General features: G+C 43.6%; 1 protein-coding gene across 7 annotated transcripts in view; it reads left to right on the top strand.

The window, feature by feature from the left end:
- LOC140739817 (CUGBP Elav-like family member 4) overlaps nucleotides 1–26,989 on the top strand; it is a 579,610-nt gene that overhangs the window by 513,886 nt on the left and 38,735 nt on the right. For 4 of the 7 annotated variants that reach the window (XM_073068372.1, XM_073068371.1, XM_073068373.1 and 1 more), the window contains exons 5-7: nucleotides 515–594; nucleotides 4,733–4,825; nucleotides 13,283–13,429. In XM_073068372.1, the coding sequence (XP_072924473.1) occupies nucleotides 515–594; nucleotides 4,733–4,825; nucleotides 13,283–13,429 (320 nt within the window). The remainder of the gene's footprint in view (nucleotides 1–514; nucleotides 595–4,732; nucleotides 4,826–13,282; nucleotides 13,430–26,989) is intronic. The other 3 variants (XM_073068376.1, XM_073068375.1, XM_073068374.1) reach the window with 1 other exon arrangement.

The raw sequence follows: 26,989 nt of genomic DNA, 5'->3' as shown, positions 1-26,989 counted from the left end.
GATGTGGCATGCAGCTGGTGTAATGCTATCACAGTGCCAGTGACACAAGTTTATTTTCCGCCACTGTCTGTGAGGAGTTTGTACATTCCCTCCTTGACCCGCGGGATGTGCTTCCGTTTCTTCGCACATTCTAAAGGCATACAGGTGAGAAAGTTAATTGGTCACAAGGGTGTAATTGGGCAGTGTGGGCTGGAAGGACCTGTCACCGCGTTTCCTTTCTTGCAAAGGGGTGAGAAGATCCTTTGATATTGATATAATATGGTCACTAGTAGATCCAATGGGAATCTCAGAATAAGTGCCTTTTCTGAGGTATTGTTAGAGTCCTGGGACCAATTACCAAAGGGGGTAGCTGGGACAAATAGATTTAGAATATTTAACGAGACGTTTGGCTTGTGCAGGAGGTGCTGAAGGGCCACGGTGAAGTAAAGCATGAAGAGGCTCTTGTGGACCATTGGATTTATTTCTGCACCATTAATGTTCTCTGTGCTCCCCACCCCTCTTCATTTCTGCGTAGGTTGCGCATTTGTGAAGTTCTCCACACACACTGAAGCCCAGGCGGCCATTAACGCACTACACGGCAGTCAGACAATGGCGGTAAGTTTTGTCCTGTCAGGGAGAGAGTGTAAACTCCCTGCGTTTCTGAGAGCTGCTGCAGTGTGTGTCTGGATTACATGGACTGATGGTAGTTTAAAAAAGACTGGTACAGTTCTTGCTATCTGCAAATCATAGTAAATGTCCTTAAATTAACAAGGGAGTGTTATGTTCTACAGACAAGAAACAAAATCATATTTTGATTTAAAATAGAGTAAATATGAGCAGCTTGGTAGAGTAGTAGCAGGCATAATGCTTTACAGCATCAGCAACCTGGGTTCAGTTCTACTGCTGGCTGTAAGGAGTTTGAACGTTCTCCCTGACCTCATGGGATTCCTCCAAATGCTCCACTTTCCTCTTACATTCCAAATATATACGGTTCACCAAGGGTTAATAAATTGTTGGTCTACTATGCTGGCATTGGAAGTATGGTGTCACTTGCCTCCAGCATATCCTCAGATATTTGGTGATTGATGCAAACGACACATTGCACTGCATGTTTCGATGTTTCAGTACACACTGTACATGCAACAAGTAAATCCAAACTTCAATCTTTAGAAACATAAAGTGTTGGAAATGCACAGTAGGTCAGTCAGCTTCTGTGGGGAGAGATAGATACCATTTCAGGTTCATGACATGCCATCAGAACTGGGAAAAGTTGGGGATTTTAAAAAAAAATGAACTTTAAAATGCAAAGTAAATGGGCGAGGTGAAGAGACAATTTTCTTTTAGTGACTTTTACTCTGCTTTCATAAATTCATAAGGTGCTTGGAGAACCCTCCCACACAGAGGCTCTGGCTGTGATGTGATGACAAGTTTAGGGCACAGCACAGTGCGGGAAAATATTTTGCAGCCTGGATGCTAATTGTTAGCAAGAGCCACTTTACAGAGAGAAAACCAGGAACAGGCAGAGCTCGCGAATGGCGCGCAGAACCCAAAGTAGAAATATTCCGGACTCTGATGCTAATGTCTCTTGATAATTGGCAGGGGTTGGGGGTGTGATAAAGCCTACAATGAGTGGAAAACTGATAATCTGAAAGCTGTAATGAACTCATTTTGCACGGCCTAATCACAGTTGTACCTGGAACCTTGCTGTGCAAAAACCAATTATAAACCTTTCCTTTTGTTTGTAATTATTCACACGGTGCGCATTTCAGCAGAGTCCTCATTCACAGAGGCATGAGCATTAATCGACAAAACCGTGAATAATATTTTGAAATAAGTGCATTCAGCTTAATGGCTCAAGTATTAGGAAGCAATTGGCTGTTAAAGATACCAAGACACAGACCGGCAGGCAGCCCATTAAGTAATTAAGTCGGCTGCTAGCTACCTGGCCTGGATCATTGCTTTTAGTGCTCCCCAGACCTCAGTCAGACTGCGTTGGTGATTTGTACCTTCGATAGAGGGCAGCCTGCTGTTTCTCAGGTCAGGACACTCTCTCTTTATGAGAGTCTCTGAGAGCACTGGCTGAGGAAAAAATGCTCACACCTGTGAAGTCAACAATGGATAGGCAGTCCCGCCATATTGTGTAGTAGAATAGTGTCTTGTTTCAATTCAGTGCAAGACATTTCACATCCTCCACGTGGCCACACTGCAGTCCTCAACAAAATCTTCTTCAACAGCACCTCCCAACCTTACAGACTCTGTTCCCAGAAGGACAAGAGTCAGTAAGAAATGGGAGCCCCATCTCTTCCAACCTCTCTCCCAGTCAGCACATCAGCCTGCGTCAGAAATATATCACCGCTGGATCTAAGCCCTGAAATTTACTCGAGTGCGGCACCGTTGGAGCCTCTTCATCACATAGATTGCAATGGTTCAAGAAATCAGTTTGTCACATCTTAGAGGAAAGAAGCAAGCCCTTGGCTCATCAAGCTAGTCATCAAACACTCGATTACACAAATCCTACACTATTCCCATTTTGTTCTTCCCACATTCCCATTAACTCACCCCTCCCCAACTCACCGACACGTTAGGCACAATTTACAACCGGTAAATAGCTTAACAGCCTGCACACTTTTCGGATGTGGGAGGAATCCGGAGCACCCAGGGGAAACCTATGTAAATTCCAAACAATCAGTTGTCAGGAAAGGATAAATGTTTAAGGGTGATTGGAGAAGGGCAACAAATACTTGCAATCTCAAGACATCCACCTCCCAATGGAAAGTGCTCCTGCATAGGAAGGCAGTTTCACATGCAAAATGCAAGAGGAGAGAGGTCAGGTAGTGTCTATGGAAATGAATGAACAGTTGATGCTTCGGGCTGAGACCCTTCACGAGGAGTTTCAGTGGTTGATAGAAATTTTCTTTATCTCAACCTTCTCAAATTAGGAAATCAGTCTTTCATATTCCCAGTCATTAGCCACTCGCGTCTGCTGCTTTTGTGCAAAACCAGAAAGGGAGTTTACTTTGATTCCTCCTGTGACCAAATATTGTGCTCATGTCTGAATTTTGAATGTAGATTTCTTGATTTAATGTGGAGACGATGGCCTGAATAGCCTCTTTCTATGCTGTAGTACTTTATTGTTCTATGAGGAAAAATGATACTTTGAGGTAATGGAAAAGGATATTACCTCAGCAAAAGGGCAAGAAAAAAACTGAGGAAGTCCCTATTAGTTCCTTGCAAATCCTTTAATTTCCTCTGGGATCTGAATCCAATTTTCCATGAACAAAAGGATTTGACTGCATTTCTCTGTCTTCTAATCGTTGCCTCTCAAGAGAAACAGCTGATTTGTATTCATGATCGCCAAAAAAAATAAAGCAGTGAAATCATGTTTGACTCTTACATTTGCCCCACAACAACCTTCCGCACCGCTGCTGTGTGATCTCCATGGCAGCATTAATCTTTGGTAGCTCAGCAGACTGCACTGTATTGGAGACATCATTCTACGTCCCCGTTATAAAGCAAGGCAGGCTACAGGCAGCAACCAGGTCTCAGGTGGCAGAATCCTAGGACCTGTCATCTCCAGGACTGCACCTTTGACCTTGGACAACTCACTGTCATCAAAGGCAGACCTCGCTGGGTATACGTGACAGCAATTTTGGAGATTGTGGCAATTAAAAGAAATGAAGAACTTTAAAAAAAAAATAATGGAAACTGTAATACAATAAATTTAATTAAAAATACATCAAGTACTGAAAATGTATTACAAAAACATAAAGGGAAATAAAACAAAATTAATCCAGTCTTACAATGACGATTGGTTGCCCTCCCTGGAGTGAACGTAAGAACAAATGAAGACATTTGAACAGATGGGACATTTGGATGTTCTTCTACCTTGTAATATTTTCTTGCCTATTTCCATATCCTTCAACTCCTCGAATACCCAGAGTACTCAGACTCAGTTGTGAATAAAATCAATAACTGAACTCACCTAAAGTGCTCCAGGATTGAGACTTCAAGGATTCACAACCCTCTGAGTAAAGAAATTTCTCCTCACTTCAGTCCTAAATGGCCATCCCCAGTTTCTGTCTCTAATGTCCAATACAAGACTTTAGCCAAGGGAAACATCACCCCTGTTTCTTAGCCCTTTGAGAATATTGTATATTTAAATGAAGTCACGCGCGATCCTTCTGAATTCTAAAGGAGTAACTAACTCTGCATTTGACACACCTGCCTTCCATGGAACTGGTTTTGTGAATGTTTGCTGCAATTCTGTTATAGCAAGTCTATCCTTTCCCTAAGTTAGTAGAGCAAAGTTATACACAGTGCACCATGCCAGTGCAGAACTTCTCCAGAGTTATGTGCTTGAGAACTGTTGGCAGTTCAAACAGACTGGAAATGAACAAGAACTGTGTGTGGGAGAGGATCACAGAGACAGTGGTTACAGGGGGACGAGCAGGCACGGGAAGAGCAGCTGACAGCCGGCTTCACTGATTCAGTGAGTGGGCGAGTCTGATCAGAGCCCCCGACTGTTGTGGCTGAGGTTGGGTAGGGGTGGGGAGGGAAGACACATGGAAATGCCCCATTCCCACCCAGCAGAAATACCTTCAGCCCCACAACAGCCAGAAAATCCATCTACATTCATTCCACCTGTCTCCCAAATGCTAATTTGTATGTATGCAGTGTTTATACATCAGATGTTTGTAAACTGGGGTGGATTTGTATATAATTATAGTAAGTCTTCTTTACTCTTACACTGAAGTCTTGTAGCAACGAAGGTGAAGGTGAAGGACGGGATGAGAGGAACATTCAGCCCCCAACTCTCTACGGTCCCAACTTACCACTGGAGGCTCTGGTGAGTCCAGTGGGGAGTCAGGATGTGCTGGAGCTGATCCAAGCACATTTCGAACTTTGATGTGGCAGTGTGTATGTGTGGAGGTCAAAGGACAAGGAACAGTCACACATGTCGGATTTTGAACTGCCCCGTTCCTTCCCCGTATCCTCTGTGTTCAAACTATCCACCTTAGATGAAGCACAGTCCTTGAGTTCAAACACTACTCACTGAGCTAGAACCCTTCCACTGAGCCAGAATAGCAACCATCCACTGAGTATATTCTCACCATTTACATGACAACAGAGCCCTTCCCACAACTCAGTTGGCACCCTGTTGCCCATGGAATATTTGTGTGCTGGTCATGCAAAGAAATCTGACAGGTGTAATGACCAAGTTCTGTTGGGCGTGAATCCAGCCGCGCAGGTGCGTGTATGCGTGTGCACATACACAAATTCATCAATATTTTTAATGGTATGTATGTATATACATACATACAGTGGCATGCAAAAGTTTGGGCACCCCGGTCAAAATTTCTGTTACTGTGAATAGTTAAGTGAGTAGAAGATGAACTGATCTCCAAAAGTCACAAGGTTAAAGATGAAACATTCTTTTCAACATTTTAGGCAAGATTAGTGTATTATTTTTGTGCAATTTTAGAGTGAAAAAAAGGAAAGGAGCACCATGCAGAAGTTTGGGCACCCTAAGAGATTTGAGCTCTCAGGTAACTTTTACCAAGGTCTCAGACCTTAATTAGCTTGTTAGGGCTATGGCTTGTTCACAGTCATTGTTAGGAAAGGCCAGGTGATGCAAATTTCAAAGCTTTATAAATACCCTGACTCCTCAAACCTTGTCCCAACAATCAGCAGCCATGGGCTCCTCTAAGCAGCTGCCAAGCAATCTGAAAATTAAAATAAATGATGCCCACAAAGCAGGAGAAGGCTATAAGAAGATAGCAAAGTGTTTTCAGGTAGCCGTTTCCTCAGTTCGTAATGTAATTAAGAAATGGCAGTTAACAGGAACGGTTGAGGTCAAGTTGAGGTCAGGAAGACTAAGAAAACTTTCCAAGAGAACTGCTTGTAGGATTGCTAGAAAGGCAAATCAAAACCCCAGTTTGACTGCAAAAGACCTTCAGGAAGATTTAGCAGACTCCGGAGTGGTGGTGCACTGTTCTACTGTGAAGCGACACCTGCACAAATATGACCTTCATGGAAGAGTCATCAGAAGAAAACCTTTCCTGCATCCTCACCACAAAATTCAGCATCAGAAGTCTGCAAAGGAACATCTAAACAAGCCTGATGCATTTTGGAAACAAGTCCTGGGGAATGATGAAGTTAAAATAGAACCTTTTGGCCGCAATGAGCAAAGGTGTGCTTGGAGAAAAAAGGGTGCAGAATTTCATGAAAATAACACCTCTCCAACTGTTAAGCACGGGGGTGGATCGATCATGCTTTGGGCTTGTGTTGCAGCCAGTGGCATGTGGAACATTTCACTGGTAAAGGAAAGAATGAATTCAATCAAATACCTGCAAATTCCAGAAGCAAACATCACGCCGTCTGTAAAAAAGCTGATGATGAAAAGAGGATGGCTTCTATAACAGGATAATGATCCTAAACACGCCTCAAAATCCACAATGGACTACCTCAAGAGGCACAAGCTGAAGGTCTTGCCATGGCCCTCACAATCCCCTGACCTAAACATCATCAAAAATCTGTGGATAGACCTCAAAAGAGCAGTGCATGCAAGACGGCCCAAGAATCTCATAGAACTAGAAGCCTTTTGCAAGGAAGAATGGGCGAAAATCCCCCAAACAAGAATTGAAAGACTCTTAGCTGGGTACAGAAAGCATTTACAAGCTGTGATACTTGCCAAAGGGGGTGTTACGAACTACTGACCATGCAGGGTGTCCAAACTTTTGCTTCGCGCCCTTTTCCTTTTTTGTTATTTTGAAACTGGAAAAGATGGAAATTAAAAAAATAATCTTGCTTAAAATATTAAAGAAATGTGTCATCTTTAACGTTATGCCTTTTGGAAATCAGGTAATCTTTTACTCGCTTAGCTACTCACAGTAACAGAAATTTTGACCAGGGGTGCCAAAACTTTTGCATGCCTCTGTATATATACACACCCACAGCCTCACACACACAAAACACACACACTCTCTTTCAAGGTGAGCTGTGCATTTGAATTTCTTCCAAAGTTAATGAGGCACACTTTAACCACTAACTTTTACCCTGTTTGGAATAGCCCCACTCAGTGTGGACCAGAGCGATGGAGCCTTGTCCTATGGTTGCCAAACAGTCTACCTGTGTAATTGGATTCAACCCCTGTGGTAGATCTGAAGTTCGAAGAGAGTCATATTCCCATAAGAATCCTGGTGACCTATCAACTGTTTTCTTTTACATTGGGTCTCAATCCTTAGGTACCATGCAGTCTTTTACCTTATGAATAATGGGTGTGGTGACAGCATTAATAGAAACGAATCTGTTTGGGAGCTTCAGGCTAAGCTATAAACTATAAGTCACCTGAGTTAGATACAAGTGCTTTTTTTCTCCCCGAAAACTGAGATGATCATATTAATCTGAAAGACACCCACCCACTCGTAAACTTGGATATTATGTGCAGAGCAGCCTTATTTATAACCCGATAACTAGTTGTTGCAGTGTAATCGATAGATCTGTGAGGAGGTTAATGTGAATAAGATGTGCAGTGGGATTTTAATTTTCTTCCTGCCCAGAGGAAAGACTTGCTTGGTTAGCTGGAAAACAATTTGGCTCTTTGAAGCTATCCTTCAGCCATTAAAGCATCAGTTTCTCCGGAGTGTGTTCTATTGGATAGTGAGTCTGGGGAAGATGTCCTGGTCGAAGAGACACAAACAGCTTTGGAAGATTTTGAGGAGTTTAAGGTGAGACATTATTTCCAGTGGCTGAAGGACACAGCTGGAAAGTAATTGCAACGAAGGAAGGGCAGGAAGTGGAAAGATGTTATAATTCAGTAGATGGTGGTTGTCTGGTGTGTCTGTCATTGGCAGGAAACCTGCGCAGGAGAGTTTTTAAAGTGGAAAAGCCATTGCACTGGGAAATTTCCACTCTCTTGTCCTCAGGAATCAGGTCCAGTGGTACGAATAAGTGTCACAAACTGGGGTCTTCAATGATCATGACATCTTCAGTGCCTTGTCCTTTGCTCTCTACAGAGTGTTACAGTACTGCCTTCCTGACTATTGGATCTCACTGTAGATCTTATCCACCCATTCCATTGGAGCTGACATTGCGTGCTAGGACAGGCATGTACCTATCTCACTGGGGTATGAGGCCACTAGCTACCCTCACCTGGGTTGGTTAGCCCATCTGTTGAAGCGGAGTACTGAGGTGTGGCCGCCATCAGATGCAAACAGCAACTTGGAGCCGCAGGTGAGAGCTGAGTGCCTGGTCTGAACGAAAGATGAGTGAGCTGCCCCAGAATGGACATGACAAGCCCCTTCACCAGAGGTGTTACCCCTCCCTGGACACACTATACACCCCAATTCAGTAGATGATTATTGGGTGAATAATTAGTCTTATCTACGTGCATCCATTAGTGTTCTTCAATGGGGAACTGGATAAATATTTGAAGAGGAAATTTGCCGGTCATTCAGAAGTTGCAAAGAGAACTTGATTGCTGAGGTTCTATTCACCAGTGTTGCCATGAATGGCTTTGATGTTCAAGGAGTTAGTAACAGCAATGTGTTCAGTTGAGCTGAGTATGACGTTGTCCAGAGGGGTTGTCTACTCGTGGGTGCTCAGGTGGACATAGAGACCAATCTGGGATCTGCATATTTAGGGTGGATTCCCTTAATAGCGAATGCTTTTGCTGCTTTTGTTTAACATGGGTAAGATGATGCACTGGCAGCCACCACACAGTCCTTGACAGATCGGGGTCAGGGTCCAGTTGCGTGGAAGGCAAGACGACTGAGGACCCTTCATTGCTGCAGCCTTCCTCTGCCTTCACTGCAGCTCTGATGCGTCATCTTTTTCCGCGGCTCCACCTTTGAGGTCTTAGTTGGATCACTCTTTGTCTTAAATCTTCTCCTTGACCTTATCACCATGGATGACCCTGTCAGGAACTTACCATCAGACGGATAAACTGTGCATCGAGTTAGGACACAGATCAGCCTTGGTCTCATTGCATAGAAGAATATCTGACTGGTTTGCATGGCCTCTTTCTATTCCTATTCTAGAAGTACTGTGTCCAGGCTAAAAAAAATATAACTATGAGGGAATAAAAGGCCTGGGATTATTTTCCTTCACTCAGTGGGTGGTTTTCAATGAGATTTGTGAGGGCCTTGACAGAGGGAAAAAATCAAAACCAAGAGGCCTGGATTTAAAGTGATTTGTAGATGTCTTAAAGGGAGTGTGAAGAGAGGCTGGATGAGGTTTGGAACTTATTGTCTGAAAGGACGGTAAAGGCAGAAATCTTTGGTGTCAAAGTGAGGCCCAATGTGTATATTGGAAGAGGCATGACCTTCAGGGCCATTGATGTAGTGCTAGGAGGAGGGTCATGCATCCAAAAGGCAACAATTATACCAGTGCCAAAGAAGAATAAGGTGAGCTGCCTAGATGACTACCGCCCGGTAGCACTCACATCAACAGTGATGAAATGCTTTGAGAGGTTGGTCATGACTAGACTGAACTCCTGCTTCAGCGAGGACCTGGACCCATTGCAATTTGCCTATCACCACAATAGGTCAACGCAATCTCAATGGCTCTCCACACAGCCTTTAGACCACCCAGACAACACAAACACCTACGTCAGCATGCTGTTCTTTGACTATAGCTCAGCATTTAATACCATCAGTCCCACAATCCTGATTGAGAAGTTGCAGAACCTGGGCCTCTATATCTCCCTCTGCAATTGGATCCTCGATTTCCTAACTGGAAGACCACAATCTGTGTGGATTGGTGAAAACATCTCCTCCTCGCTGATGATCAACACTGGTGCACCTCAGGGGTGTGTGCTTTGCCCACTGCTCTACTCTTTATATACACGACTGTGTGGCTAGGCATAGCTCAAATACCATCTACAAATTTGGGGACAATACAGCCATTGTTGGTAGAATCTCAGGTGGTGACGAGAGGGCGTACAGGAGTGAGATATGCCAACTAGTGGAATGGTGCCACAGCAACAACGTCAGTAAGACGAAAGAGCTGATTGTGGACTTCAGGAAGGGTAGCACAAAGGAACACATACCAGTCCTCATAGAGGGATCAGAAGTGGAGAGAGTGAGCAGCTTCAAGTTCTTGGGTGTCAAGATCTCTGAGGATCTAACCTGGTCCCGACATATTGATGTAGTCATAAAGAAGGCAAGACAGTGGCTATACTTTATTAGGCATTTGAAGAGATTTGGCATGTCAACAAATACACTCAAAAACATCTGTAGTTGTACCGTGGAGAGCATTCTGACAGGCTGCATCACTGTCTGGTATGGAGGGGCTACACAGAACCGAAAGAAGCTGCAAAAGGTTGTAAATCTAGTCAGCTCTATCTTGGGCACTAGCCTACTAAGTACCCAGGACATCTTCAGGGAGTGGTGTCTCAGAAAGGCAGCGTCCATTATTAAGGACCTCCAGCACCCAGGGCATGCCCTTTTCTCACTGTTACCATCAGGTAGGAGATACAGAAGCCTGAAGGCACACACTCAGCGATTCAGGAACAGCTTCTTCCCCTCTGCCATCTGATTCCTAAATGGACATTGAAGCTTTGGACACTACCTCATTTTTTATAATATAGGGTATTGCTGCTTCTGCACATTTTAAAAAATTTATTCAATATACGTAATTGATTTACTTGTTTATTTATTATTATGTTTTATTTATTATTTTTTCTCTCTCTCGCTGCTGGATTATGTATTGCATTGAACTGCTGCTGCTAAGTTAACAAATTTCATGTCACATGCCGGTGATAATAAACCCGATTCTGATTCTGATTCTGATGGTTAGGAGCTCTTTATTGACTAACATAGACCAGATGAGCAGAATGCTTACCTCTGTGTTATTAATTTTGTATGATTCCTCAAACCCATGATAACAATGATTGATTCTGTGATGCCTCGTCCTTGATCAGTTGTCTGAGTTAACTGACTTGCAATGAAACATGCTGAAGAGGGCCTCTAGCCTCTAGTATGTTGAACTGGACACCTTTACTTGGTCTCAGTATCATTGGGCTATGAATGGACTATGGCTATGAATGGACTATGGCTATGAATGGACTATGGCTCTGCTCCAGTGTATAGAACCCTTGATGAATTTTGTGTGACCCAGAAATCATCAGAGTGTGTGATAGCATGTGGAGGAACCAGGCAGAGTGGAATTAACCATAATAGTGTTAGAATTTATTTACTTGATTTTATGCCTATCATTTGTTCAAACTGATACAACTGATGGAGGATCAGCAGCAAAGGGTTTGGGTGGTCATGCACTTTGGTAGAAGAAAAAAAATGTGCAGACTATTTTCTAAATGGGGAGAAAATCCAAAAATCTGAGATGCAAAGGGATTTGCGAGTCCTTGCGCGGAAGGTTAAAGTGCAGGTTGAATCAAAGGTGAGGAAGGCAAATACAATGTTAGCATTTATTTCAAGAGGTCTAGAATACAAGAGCAGGGATGTGATGCTGAGGCTTTATAAGGCACTGGTGAGGCCTCACCTTGAGTATTGAGAACAGTTTTAGGCTCCTCATCTAAGAAAAGATGTGTTGGCATTGGAGAGGATCCAAAGGAGGTTCACAAGGATGATTCCAGGAATGAAAGGGTTATCAAATGAGGACGGTTTGATAGCTCTGGGTCTGTACTCATTGGAATTTAGAAGGATGAGGGGGATCTCATTTAAACCTTTCAAATGTTGAAAGGCCTAGGCAGAATAGCTGTGGAAAGGACGTTTCCCATGGTGGGGGAGTCTAGGACAAGAAGGCACAGCCTTAGGATAGAGGGACATCCATTTAAAAAAGAGATGTGGAGAAATTTCATTGCCAGAGGGTGGTGAATTTGTGGAATTTATTACCACAGCCAGCTGTGGAGGCCAGGTTGTTGGGTGTATTTAAGGCAGAGCTTGATAGGTTCTTGATTTGACACAGCATCAAGGTTATTGGGAAAAGGCTGGGGAGTAGGGCTGAGGAGGAAAAATAAGAGGCAGCCATGATTGAATGGTGGAGCAGACTCGATGGTCCAAATGGCCTAATTCTGCTCCTATGTCATATGGTTTTATAGTCTATGGAGGCTGAAACCAGTTCCTCTTAGCCCATAAACATCCATTTCTTGGAGTCAGCAGTCCTCACCTTTAATTCCATGTGGGAATCCTGGCCCTGGGTGGGTGTAGCTGCCTTGAGGTGCATAACAACCACACTCCTCACTGGTAACGTTAGCAGTGTGCCATGCCTCTCCAAGATATACAGTATGCCACCCATTATTACAAAAATGCCAACACTGCCTTGAGCTTCACTGGCTCAGTTATTGGGTTTAAACAACTCTCCAGTCACCTTTGGCTCTGTTGTGTGAAGAGGACAGCATGCTAACATCAAGGACTTTGAGGCTGGATGGTGTGGGGTGATGGCCCTGTTACCCTGGACAGTGATGCCTTTGACAGGCTTGCAACCTGTTATCAAAGGTTCACGAGCAAAGGGCATTGGCAAGTTAGCCTGTCTTCAACCTGTTGAGAGCCTTTGGCTCTTTTATTCAAAGCGTGAGCTCACCATTGGACACTTCTACAAGGAGTGCTGCCATAAGAAAGCACCATCCATCATCAAGGACCTCCACCGTCTGATGCACCATCAATAACTCTCTGAGACGTGAGGCGAGATATAGGCTTTTATTGACTGGAAGAAAGAACAAGCAGCAATTGACCACCATACTGCATCCTGGAGACTGAGGGCAGGGCTCAGGCCCCAATCGCCTTTATACCGGGGTCTGTGGGAGGAGCCACAGTCAGTGGGAGGAGCCACAGGAGCAGTCAGCGGGGGGGCGTGTCCAGACAGGTATACGTAGTTCAGCACACCGTCAAAGCCACACTCTCTTCTTGCTGCTGTCATCAGGAAGGAGTCTTAGGTCCCACACTATCAGGTTCAGGAAGAGTTACTACCCTTCGACCACAGGGCTCCAGAACCAGAGTGGATAACTTTTGTCTTAACACTACACTGATTTCACAACCTATGGACTCACTTTCAAGGACTCTACAACTCATTTTCTCAATAGTCATTCATTTACTTATTTATTAATTATTGGTTTTCCTTTTTGTATTTGCAGTTTGGCTCCTTTGCACGTTAGTTGTTTGACTTTGTGTGTAGCTTTTCATTGATTCAATTGTGTTTCTTTGTATCTACTGTGAAAGCCTGTAAGAAAACGAGTCCCATGGTAGTATATAGTTACACATATGTACTTCGATAATACTTTGAATTTTGCGATGGGACGTGAAGCTCTACTCCCCATGGTTGTCAGCAGTTCTCTGTGTATTTTCAGGGTGCGTCCTCCAGCCTTGTGGTGAAGTTTGCGGACACAGACAAGGAACGCACACTGCGACGCATGCAGCACATGGTGGGCCAGTTCGGGATGTTCAACCCGATACCCCTCCACTTTAACAACACCTACAGCTCTTACGCTCACGCGGTACGTATCTTATGTCAAGCCTACAGCAGTGTACAAACTCTCCTGTCGTATACTTTAATTCCCACAGTTCCCAATTCACACCCTTCCTACAGTTTCAAGGAAAGGGTTTGCATTTCCATTTTGTCTTTCAGCACATCCCAAGCACTGGAATTAAAGTTCTTTGGAAGGGTGATCACCTTTTACTATGGGGAAACATGATAACTAATTATTGTGCAATGTTGGCTGGTAATCCTGAGGCTGAGATGGGCAAGCCAGAGACCTGAATTTACATCCCACTATCCCAGTTGTAGGATTTAAAGTCTGTTAATAATCTGGAGTTTAAACAGAGTATTGCAATGAACATTATAGCACAGTGCAGTTCTTTCACCCCGCAATATTGTGTCGACCTTTTAACTGTCTCTAAGATTAATCTAACCCTTTCCTCCTACATATTCTTCCACTCTTCTATCATCCATGTGCTTACTTAAGAGTTTTTTAGAGGTTCCTAATGCATTGGCCTTTACCATCACCCTGGCAGGGCTTTTCACACACCTACTATTTCAAGTTCAAGTTCAAGTTCAAGTTTAATTGTCATTCAACTGTACATGAATACCCATGAACACAGCCAAACAAAACATATTACTCTGGGACCAAGGTGTAAAACACCATATCAAAGGTCACACACAGCACAAGGCACATAAAGCACATAAAAGGTATCAGTAAAATACAGTCACACAAAAAAAATTTAGTCCAAAAATATTTAGTCCATGAATGTTGCAGCAGTCTTCAGTCAGACACAATATAGCTTGTCTTCTGATGAGTGAACACTGGGGGGCAGGACTGATTCCAGCTTGGACGCCACACCACACTGCCTCTCCAACCTCTCTCTCCTGGGCGGCTGTAAACAGGCGACACTGTGGCTCGAGGCCTAGTCCTTGCTACGACCAAGACCACACAGCTCCCCCACCATCCATCCCTCTCTGTGTAAACCAACATAACTATGACATTCCCCCTATACTTTAATTGAATCACCTTAAAATTATGCCCTGTCATGTTAGTCATTTCCACCCTGGGAAAAAGTCTCTGGCTATCCGTTTGATTTTTGTCCCTTATCTTGGACACCCCCATCAAGACACCTCCCATCCATCTTTCAAAAGGGAAAAGCCCTAGCTCGTTCAACCAGTCTTCATGACATCCTCCCTAATCCTGATAAATCTCCTCTGCACCTTTTCTAAAGCTTCTACACCCAGGAGCCAAAACTGAACACAATACTCCAAGGGTCTGGTAGAGCTGCAACATTACCTTCCAGCTCTTGAACTCAGTCCCCCGACTAATGAAGGCCAACACGCCATGCACCTTCTTAACAAAACCACTGAATCGTCATAAATACCTCCCTAGCTCTCTCTGGGAAAGGTGGGCACCAGAAGGAAAGGCATGTCCATGTTTTCATCTACCATTGAAGGAGGCCCTTTGGGCCATGAAGTTTACAGTGGTTATCAGGACCATCCTATCATTCCCATTCCCCACATTTTTTTCCCTGAAACCTATTATCCTACTCTATCTCACATGCCCATTAACACTTCCAAATTATAACACCTACTCCCCTACCCACACCCTGAATTCTCCCACCGACCTCCTACACCTAATGTAACTTACAGTAACCAATTGACAGCAGCCATTTACACCAAAATGTAATGTACAGTAATTAATTGACTTAGCAACAAAGTTTTGGGATGGCGGAGAAACATGAGCACTTGGAGAAAACCCAGACCGCCGTCACAGACTGCACATAGCCATGCAAACACCATATAGACAGCACTGGAAGTCAGAATTAAGCCCATGTCATTGAAGCTGCGGTCCAGTCGCACTTCCTGCAGTGTCACAGCTCTGCACCGGTTTGCCGAGAACAGAATCAGCGGCCGTCGATACACAAAATCAAACAGGTAATTATAAAGAGAAGGTCAAGAATATGGGATTTACTACCACAGAGCAGAGCCTTGAGAAACTGCAGAAATGCATTTGAGGGAAAGTGCATGCACTATGTACACAAGGGAAAATGCAGTGGAATAAATTCATATCCTAAGGCGGAAGGATGGGAAGAAGTTAATGTGTTTGCATAGACTGGGTATTGTTTAGGATTGCCCCTGTTTCCTCTGTGGCAGAATGTACCGAGAACACGGAACTGCATCAACTCTGCAGAGCCCAGTGGATTCACTGACTGATGTTTGAAGAAATGAACACTGTGTTATAAACCGTATTCTGCTCCCTCTGAAAACAGATTTGAGATTATGATCATTAAATTTGCTTTTGAGTGGTAAACCATTTGTTGTTTGTTTAAAGCTCTTTAGTTATCGTTAAAGTCTTGGGCTGTGGCTTTAAGAACCTCATGGATGTTGTTCTGTTTTTGTTGGCAACCATCATTTAATCCCTGTGCAAACATTTGTTTCTAAACTCTGGGCATCTGAAGCAGGCTTATTATCATGTCCACTTCTCAAATGCCAGTAGGGAACCGGCAATCTCGTGCCTGGAGGTTGTAGCCTTTACGACCAAAATACAGCGTTACGAAAATAAAACCCCACAGCCAATCAAGCCACTGCAATAATTGGCGAGAGGTGAAAGTGCAATAGCACCTCTGTGACAAGCACCACGGGGTAGGGACAGAGTAGCCCTTGCATAACACTGCAACAGAATGTGCGCTGATTTAGTCCGTTTCTCAGAAATGGTCCCTAAACACCATATGGTGAAGTGAATTAATTCCGAAGGGCAGTCGCTGCTAAGGCAGATGGGGAGTGGCTGGAACATATTGTGCACAGCAAGATCCCGTCGACAGCGTTGCTTCGAGTAGCTAGTAGGGTCATAGTTTCTTGGTGCTGTTGACTGGGGGGGCAAAGGCCAGCCAGGAGACTGGGGATTGCTCCTGGCTCCACTGGTGGTTGGAATCAGGAGATCTCCTGAGCCAAGAGGTTGACCAGGACTCACTGTAAGTGCAGAATATTGAGAAGTACAGAAACCACTCGGTGACGCAGTGAAGCTCCTTGGTGCTAAGCCGTGGTGATTAACAAGTTATGGCTCTTTCAGTCAGCTCTCTGGTTGGCCATCTCACCTCTGAAGCAGTAGGTTCTGCGTTCAAGAATCACTCCAGACACTTGGGAACACAAATCTAGGCTGGTCTCTTGTGGTAAAACTTTGTTGCTAAGTACTACTGCTCAACTGGAGGAGCTGTCTTTCAGACATAAAGATCTCTCTGCTGTCATATGCAGTAGAATGGCATGGCATCATTCTGAAGGAAGACAGTGAAGTTCCTTCATAAAATAATTAAGCCCAAATGGAACACCAATCTGCTGGAGCAACTCTGTGGGTCGGGCAGGATCTGAGGGAGGAAAGAAATTGCTGACATTATGGGTTGAAATCCTGATGCAGGATTTCGACCCAAACCATTGGCAATTTATTTCCTCCTTCAGGTGCTGCCTGACCTGCTGAGTTCCTTCAGTAGATTGTTTGTTGCTCTAGATTCCAGTCTCTTACATCACCAAGCACAGATAAAAACGATTTAACCCATCTAGTTCCTTTCTGGATTTCTGTAGAGTAGTCAGTCAGTCCCATTCTCCCACTAGAATGTGGCAGCCTTGCCATTTATTTCCCTCAAGTAGTGTCAACTTTTTTTTAATCATTAATCATTTCTCCTTCCACCACTCTTGCTGGCTGAGAGATCCAGGTCATTACCAACAGTGCGTAACTATGTTATTCCTCACAACAGCTCTGCAAATCTTATGACAAACCATAAGTCTGTGTTCTAAGTTCAACATAAGTTTATCATCAATGTACATAGACTGTATGTCACTATATACTCTGCCATTCATTTCCTTGCAGGCATTCACATACTTGCATTAGACTAAAGAAATACAACAGAACCAATGAAAAAATACACAGGAAATCTGACAAACAACCAATGTGAAAAAGAAGAAGCACTGTGCAAATAAAAAAAATGAATGAATAAATAAATAGATAGCTAGATCATTAATTAATTAATTTATACTGAGAACATCAGTTGTAGAGTCCTTAGGTTGTGGAATCAGTTCAGTGTCGAGGTGAATGAAGTTATCCATGTCAGTTCAGGATCCTGATGGTTGAGGGGTAATAATTATTTCTGAACCTGGTGGTGAGGGGCCTAAGGCTCCTGTACCTCCTTCCTGATGGCAGCAGCAAAAAGAGAGCATGGTCTGGAATGTGAGCGTCCTTGATGATGGATGCTGCATTCTTGTGGCGTATTCACCAATTTTTGTAGGCTTTTCCGTTCTTGGGCATTGAAGTTTCCATACCAGGCTGAGGTGCAATCAGTCAGGATACACTCCACTGTGCGTGTATAGAAGCTTGTCAAAGTTTTAGATGTCATGCCGAACCTGCACAAACTTTGAAGGAAGTTTGCTGCTGTAATGGCACTTACCTACTGGTACCGGGACTGATCTTCTGAAAGGAATTTAAAGTAACTGGCTGTCTCCACCTCCAATCCCCTAATGTCCCCAAATCATTGTACTTCAGCTAAAAGGAGGAGCTTTACTTTGTCTGTCTTAGCTGAAGCTCTCATAACGTTGAAAAAAGTTTAAAGTCCTTCCTAAAAGAGGAGATGTGGCACTGTTTTAGTGAGGGGGTTGCAGAGCCTATAATCCTGTAATGCACAGCTTCCAATAGTACTGTATATCAATTAATTCCAAGGAAGAGAAAGGCTAGAATAAGACGAGCAATGACATTTTAGAGGTTTGGAGGTCGGAGCATTAACAAAGTCAAACATTGTGGCAACACAGAGCAGTTAGTGTTACGCTGTATAGTGCCAGCAAGTCTGGTTCAATTCCTGCCCCTGTCTGTAAGGAGTTAATGATTTCTCTCCATGTAAGGCATACGGGTTAGTAGTTTAATTGGTCACATGGGTGCGGTTCCGTGGTGTGTGCTCATTGAACTTGAAGGGCCTGTTACCGTGCTTGTTTCTCTAAATAAAATAAAAGATAGAGACAAAATCATGGAAGGAATTGGAAATGAGGGTGAAAACTTTCAAATCTTAAACCCAAGGTCATGCATTGTGCTGGGTCCTGTACTCCAGATATCAGTCTGAGGCATTTCAGGATGTGCAATCTGGCATTGGGTAATTAATAATGATAAATGGATTATGATTTGGAGCAATATTATAACAAGTAGGCTTCACTGTTTTCTTTTGTAACAGATTATCTTGTCAGATTTGTTAATTCGGTGTCAACCATTTGACACCCATCTGTTGGATACAATTGATAAACAACACACTGCAGCCTGTCTGAAAGAAGCTACAGAACACAGAACAGAGCAGTGTCTTTCACAGGTGACTTTGCACAGGGCTCCGTGGTGGGAGGGTGGCCTATTATGGAGCCTGAACTGTGCTCAACAAGTATAAGCTCGGTGATTCCGTTAAGTATTTATTTATTGAGATACAGCATGGAATAGGCCTTCCAGCCCTTTGAGCCATGTTGCCCAGCAACTCCCCCGACTTAACCCTAGCCTAATCACGGGGCATTTACAATGACCAGTTAACCTTCCAACATGTATGTCTTTGGACTGTGGGAGGAAACCGAAGCGCCTGGAGGAAACCCGCGCGGTCGCGGGGAGAACGTACAAACTCCTCACAGGCAGCAGCGGGAATTGAACCCAGACCTCTGATACTGCAAAGCGTTGTGCTAGCCACAACACTACCATGCCCATGGAGGCAGGTTTGTCTCTAAGTTGGAAATTAGGGCTTCAGGTTCCTTCCAGTGGCTTTAGCAGAAACTCTAGACTGGCATTTCATTGCTAAATCTCAGAACTGCTGCTGTTTGAATCAGACATGAACCCACCTTTGATCTGCAGGATCCAATGTTACTATTTAAAGAAGGGCAGGGCAGTTCCTCCTGATGTCCTGGCTATCCAACAAATGTGATAAAAAGCAGACTAATTGGCTACTTAAAACTAAAATAAAGATTAGCTTTATTTGTCATTTGTCCGTCAAAATATACAGTAAATTGCGTCATTTGGTCAATGGCGAATGCAGTCTGAATATGTGCTGGGGGCTGCCCGCGAGTGTTGCCGCATTTCCAGTGCAAACATAGCACAGCCACAATTTACTAATCCTTGCTAATCCATATACCTTTGGAATGCAGGAGGGAACTCGAGCACCCGGAGCGCAAGGTCACGGGCAGGACATACTAACTCCTTGCAGATAGCGGTAGGAATTGGACAGTGATTGCTGCCACCGTAAAGCATTAGTGCATTCCACCCCCCCCCCCCCTTACGGCGTGGGATTCATTTCTATTAATGAGAGTCTGTTCCTTAAGTTACAAGAAGGGCTACACTTCAGAATTGACTGGGCATCATGGTGTAGCAGTTAGTGCAGCACTCCACAGTGACAGCAATCGCCAAGAAGGGTTCAATTCCCGCTGCTATTTGTTAGAAGTTTGCATTTTCTCCATGTGGCTGCTTGGGTTTCTTCTGGGTGCTCTGATTTCCCCCCAAATTCCAAAGCCATACGGTTAGAGTTAGGGTTAGTGAGTATGCTATCTTAGTGCTGGAAACTCAGGGGATCCTTGGTCTGCGTTGGTCACTGATGAAAACAATGCATTTCACTGTACTGTTTTGTTGTTACGATACGTGGGTTATGACTGAAGAAAATTGATGGCTAGAGTTGCTTAGCACTTTCATGTCAGGGTGTTTATTAGGTGCATCAAAAATCAAACTTTCAACAATTTACCAAAGTAGTGAAAAAACTGCCAATATTTATGAAATAATATCTACCAGAAAACAAAATTATAGCTATATGCTATATCCAGTGTGAACTTCTGGCAGCTCACTCTCCCTCTCCTTGCTAGTGAGGGCAACCTGCCTCACTTTATTTTTTAGGCACCAGGACATACCATCTTTAATTACCCTCAAAGTTAACTTAAGATTACACATGACTCAAAATACGATGCGCCCCACAATGTAGTTACAGTCAGACTACAAAATAAACAGAAGTGTCTACCTTAAATACAGTATACAAACAACATGTACATATTTACATATCCCCACTACTAAAAAAATGGAATACTCTGAAGTGTATGGCGGAAAAGGGACCATAAAGCCAACCCATTATAAGAACATACTGGGGGAAGACATTGGAGTGCACACACTCAGCGCAACGACAGCAGAATGACGGGGGGGGGGGGGGGGGGGTGTGTGTGTGTGTGTGTGTGTGTGTGTGTGTGTGTGTGTGTGTGTGTGTGTGTGTGTGTGTGTGTGTGTGTGTGTGTGTGAGAGAGAATCTGGCTGTAAACACACTGAGATTGTGTGGAGGCCAAATGATTGGGTGTATTTAAAGTGGAAGCTCACAGGCTCTTGATTAGTAAGGTCATCAAAGGCAGGAAAATGGTTTTCAAAAGGAAAATGAATCAGCCATGATTGAATGATGTAGTAGACTCAATGGGCTGAATGGTCTAATTCTGCTCTAATGCCTTGTGTTCTTCTATTACATAAATCTTCTAGTATGCTTACAGGTTTAAGTCTCAGTCAGTACCTGTTGGACTTGTCTGGGCCCCTATTACTCACTGTTACACAGTGATAACTTATCCATGGAAATAGACGTTGCCCGCAATGCCAGCATTTATTGTCCATCCCTAGTTATATTTGAACTGATGAAGCAGTTAACAGTCCACTGCATTGGAGTCAGGTAGAGGCCAGATCAGATTAATGATCCGCATGAGTTTTTATGTGTCTGGTATTTTTATGGTCATGGTTACTGAGCCAAGCTTTTCATTGTAGTTAAAACTTTTATTTACTTATTTGAATTTAAATTCCTCAGCTGCTACGGTGGTCACCTGAACTCACATCTCTGGATAGATACTCCATAACTCTGGATACAAGTCCCGTACCTTAGCCCAGTATTCCCATTCCGCTGGCAAACCCTACGTGAAGTCTGCAGTAGATTGATGGGTATAAGGTTTTAGGATGATTCTCTTTGAATCAGTACTCTGTTGGCTCAGAATGTAAGACCATACCCTCACAACACATCGTATCAGAACATGGCCGAGATCTTCAAATAGCATGGTACAGTGAGGTCAGATGCTTACCTAGCCTGGTAGTCTTACTAATACCGATTACTGATGGTGTATCTAGATTAAAAGAACTTTGCTCAAGCAATATGTAGACCAGCACCAAAATTGGTGCTTCAACTGAGGGTTCAGCGAAGATTGGTACTGGAAAGGTATATTGATTATGGTGGTATTAGATCTTTCTCTCAGGTAAGAGTTGTTTAAAAACATAATATGACAAGACTGAGAATCAAGCTATCAAAATTAATGATTTAGGGACATTAGTTCAAATGTCATCAGAGGAACTTGGGGAATTTAAAATGCTAATTAAGTAATCATGAATAAAGAAGTTAGTATCAGAAATGGTGACCATGAAACTAGCTCATCAGGTTTGTTAATTTCCTTGTGGAATGGATATCTGCCATTCTTAAGTGTCCCTGCCTATGTGTGACTCCAGAGTGTGCACACTCCAAGAGTGTGCTTGATTCTTAACTGCCCTGTTGGAATGGGTCAACAAGCAGAGGCAATTAGTGACAAGCCACATTCACAGAGTACAGAAGAATTATTTTTGATGCTGGAGCAGGGCATCAAAAGGAGCCAATAAAAATACCTGGCCTTTTATTTGGACCAGCTGCCTGCTGGTAAAGTTGGCAGCCTGAAACACCAAGTCTATGGCCTTAAAAAGTAACAAGGGAATCTGTGCGATCAGAACGTGGCCACAGTGCTGTACAAATCCAACGTGCTGAGTAGTGGCCAGAGTCAGAATCTGCCTCGTCACCCTAAGCCTAATCTGGACCAGGTGCAGCTCCAGTCCTGTGTTACGAGTCTTAGCAAAATCTGCCCATGTCCTGAGCACATATTAGAAAGAATGTGGAAAAGATTTACCAGGATGTTGCCTGGACTTGGGCGCCCGAGTTACAAGGAGAGATTGCATAGAGTAGGACTTGGGAATGTAAGAGTTTGGGGGGGGGGGGGGGTGACCTGACAGAGGTATGTCAGATCATGAGATCAGGGTGAAGCACATTGCCTTTCTTCCAGGGAGGGGTGTACAAAATAAGGAGGAATAGCCTTAAGATCAAAGACAGAATTACAGTATTGTGCAAAAGTCTTAGGCGCATATATGTAGGTAGGGTACCTAAGACTTTTGCACAGTACTGTATTTGTCAATGTGGAACGGACAGTGTGTTTGTAAATCTGGCGGGAACAAAGGGAGGGTAGTGGGGTAGTGGGACAGGTGGCAGAAAAGGAGTGCCAAGGTTTGGGGGGGGAGGGTGTGTGGCGTGAGTGCAGATACACCCAGCCATGAGACAGCAGGCAAAGTCATTTGATTCCAAACAATGGGTTTATTGATCATTACAGAATGTCTCTCTGGTGCTTCCCTCTCCCTCGCCTCTCCCTTCCCCTGTTTCCAACCATGATCCCCCTCTCCCTTCCTCCTTCTCACTCTCAGTCCACAATAGAGACCCATATCAGAATCAGGTTTATCATCACTCACATATGTCATAAAAGTTTTTTTTTTGCAGCAGTAGCAGTACAATGCAATACATAAAATTTCTTAAGTACAGAAGTCTTTAGGCACCCTAGCTATATACGTATATGTGCCTAAGACTTTTGCACAGTCCTGTATATGGGACATCAAGGGCAACTTCTTTTCACAAAGGGTGGTGCGAACTTGGAATGATGTTTGAGTGGGCACATTAGCAAAATTTTAAATCTTTCGAGATAAGTACATGGATAGTAGTAATAAGAGGGCTAAAGGACAAATGCAGACTCACTGGGCATTGCTGTTGGCATGGGTGATATGGACCAAAGGGCTTGTTTCTATGCTAAAACACTCTATAATTTCTCACACAAAGTGAATTTATGAGGGACTGTAATAAGATAGACATTGCACTGAGCAGTAGAAAGGGAACTCAGGGAAGACTGAATGTACAGTGAAGAAAAATGAGCTTTCAACATATCTTAGCGATCTCAATGTATGGTATCTCACAAAGGCCCAGGAACTTGCATGGATATAATATGTCTGACAAAAGTGCTCAAATTTAAGTCCATGGTGGGGCCTAGGAAAGCAATGTTCCAAAATGTGGAATTAGAAAATAAGTTCATTTATTCATAACATGCATTTCAAACCATGAACCCATACAATGTAATGGTGGTGAGGCCTCAAATCCCTCCTTGGGATACAGATTATGTGACCTCAAAATGATCATTCCAGCAAATTCAGCATTGATTTTAACCCTTTATGTAGGTTAATATCTCTGTTATCATAGAAGGCAGGCAGAAGTTGCAGTCACACATATTACACCAAGGTGAAATTTCAGTGCAGAAAGGGTTAATTGATCTGTTCCTTTTGGACAATAGAGAGCTGCCTATTGTCAGCTTGAAGCAACATTATTTATGCATATTAAAAATGACAAATATCCATACTTCATAATGATCCACAGAGTGGTGCTGACATCATCGAGACAAGCCAAGGAATATTCACCCCAATAAGCAATTAAAATGCATATCAGCAAGGATCCATCAGTTTCCATTTCCACAGTAATTTATCTTGGTAAATAGACAACGGATGTCCCTCATTCATCAAGATGATAAAATTATGCAAATGATAAATGAGTTTATAGAAAGCTTTGCTGTGTCTTATTTTAATAGATGATACAATGCAGATGATGATTCCGTCAGGCATGACCTAGGCAGCTTTTTCCCTTTTCCCACTTATGTGACAGTCTTACCAAACAGAAATAATTGTTTACTGAAGACAACGCTCTATAATTTGGGCATTAGTTTTGTGTGTTTATAATTTTCTTTTAGCACGCTGTGGACAGAAGAAGAAAGTTGTCACTCAACTTAAGCACCACGATAGGGGGAGGGAAAAATCCTCTAATCCTCGTGTCTGCTCTGCACAGTTTCTGTTTGGTAAAGGTGATGTAACATTGAACAGGGCGTACTTCTCCAGACTGTATCCTGTCAAGTAGTGGGGGTTGTTAAGGTATAGAGGCAGGCATTATAACTTAGTAACATGATGGTATCGAGCTCCTTTCATTGGTGGTTTGATGATATGAGCTTTATCAGTACATCACTGGAAGACCTATCTCTTCTCAGCCCATAGCACTACTGCATCTGCCATGTCTCACCCCAGCAGGGAAGGTCTTTTGTATCTGAACCAGAGATAAATACAGAGGAGGGCGTAGCATCCAGGTAACAGGTGAACAAATCTTACCTTGGTGACCACGGCTACATTCCAAGAAAAGTAATTGGCTATATGATACTTTTGGACATCCTGAAGGCAAAGGAGATCTCCTTCCATTTTTTAGAATTATTTACCTACATCATAAATCTAAATTTTCTAAAAGCCTGGTTTTAATCAGGTTGCTCTGTCAGTGCACAGTTTCTGGATTACAACACGAAGAGCCATTACCACGTGCATCTTGAGGTTCCTTCGATGGAACGTTGAGCAGAATTGTGCAAGGTCACTGGAATTCAGCTGCTCCTCTGGGTGAAGAAATGTTGGGAGCGCTTTGCTGGTCAGGCGATATCTGTGCAAAGAGGAACACCCTTTGAGAGTACTCAGTTTCTCACTCCACAGGTGCTGTCCGACCTGTTCGGTGTTTCAGTACTCTTTGTTTTAATTTAAATTTTCAGCAAGTGCAATGTTTTTGGTTTTTCTCATCTTTGTTCTACACACCCATGCTAGTGAAACTTTAACTCTGCATCTGCACTGCAAAACTCTGTAATAAAATTGTATGTTGACCTCCTCCCTCACTCATCTAAACTTATTGACTATGGTCCATTATATTTAGAATAGAGATGAGGAGGAATTTCTTTAGCCAGCAGGTGGTGAACCTGTAGAATTTGTTGCCTGAAATGGCTGTAGAGGCCACCTCATTGGGTAGATTTAAAGTGGAGGTTGACAGGTTTTTGATTAGTAATGGTGTCAAAGGTTAAGGGGAGAAGGCAGGATAATGTGGAATATCTAGTGGTCAAGTATCATCCATTTTATCTGCCAAGGGAGTTTTCCATCATCAAGTGTGCGTTTCACACCAGGCCATCGTCAGGCAGGCACTGGAGGAGCTGAGCCCGTGATCAGCAATCAAGAAAGAGCGAACCCTGATGTCTTCCCTATCATTGTGGGGTATTTCAACCAGGCTAGTTTGAAGAAGTCTTTGAACAGCAACCACCAACATATCACCTGCGGAACCAGAGGAGCCAATACACTTGACCACTGTTATTCTACAATCTAGAATGCTTACCATGCCATCCCACACCTGCACTTTGGAAAGTCCAATCACCTCCTACTCCTACTTCTACTCCTGACATACAGGCAGAGACGAAAGATTGCAGTACAGGTGGCGAGGACAAGGATGGTATGGTCAAGGGAGACACAGGAGCACTTACTAGACTGCTTTGAGTGGATAGACTGGACAATATTCAGGCATTCATCCTCGAATCTGAATGAGTACACCACAGTTGTCACTGGCTTCATCAAGACCTGTGTGGATGAGCGTGTGCCTTCAAGAACATACCAGACATACCAAATCAAATCAAAAGCCATGGACAAACCAGGAAATTCATAGTCTGCTGAGGGCTAGATCTGTGGCATTCAAGATCAGTGATCTAGAACTATACAAGAAGTCCAGGAACGACCTATGGAAGGCTATCTTAGGAGTGTAAAAGCAATTCAAAATGAGATGGTATCGGATGCAGGTCAGCCCTGGCAGGGTTTGCAGTCTATTACTTCCTACAAAGTGAAACCTGACATAAATGACTGTGATGCTTCATTCGCAGATGGGCTCAACGTCATTTGTGCACACTTTGAAACAGAGAATAAGACGACAGCTGTGTGAATCCCTGTAGCATCCAATGATACTGTGATCTCTGTCTCAGAGGCCGATGTCAGAACATCCTTCATAAGGGTGAATTCTCGAGTGGTGTCAGGCCCTAATAGTATATGGTAGGGCACCGAAATCCTGTGCCAACCAACTGGCATGAATGTTCAAGGATATCTTCAATTTCTCATTGCTGCAGTTGGAGGTTCCCACCTGCTTCAAAAAGGCAACAATCCTACCCGTGCCCAAGAAGGGCAGGGTGAGCTGCCTCAAAGACTATCACCCAGTTTCACTCACGTCCACTGTGATGAAGTGCTTTGAGAGGCTGGTTCATGACTGGAATCAACTCCTGCCTAAGCACGGACCTGGACCCACTGCCATTTGTCTATCGTCACAGTGGGTCTCTGACTAGCTCTCCACTCGGCCTTGGACCTCCTGGAAATTGCCTACTTCAGGCTGCCGTTTATTGATTATAGCTCAGTGTTTGACACCATCATACCTTCAGTGCCAATCAACAAGCTTCAAAACTTGGGCCCTTGTACCTCCCTCTGCAACTAGATCCTTGACTTCCTACTCTGCTCTGTTTACACCCACGACTGTGTGGCCAGGCCCAGCTCAAATGGCATTTATAGATTTGCCGATGACACAACTATTGTTGGCAGACTTTCAGATGATGATGAGGTGGTGTACAGGAA

The sequence above is a fragment of the Hemitrygon akajei genome, chromosome 16 (genome assembly GCF_048418815.1).
Source record: "Hemitrygon akajei chromosome 16, sHemAka1.3, whole genome shotgun sequence".
In the NCBI taxonomy this organism is placed as follows: Eukaryota; Metazoa; Chordata; class Chondrichthyes; order Myliobatiformes; family Dasyatidae; genus Hemitrygon; species Hemitrygon akajei.
Note: the sequence above shows the minus strand (reverse complement) of the source record. Positions and strands in the feature narration are given on the sequence as shown.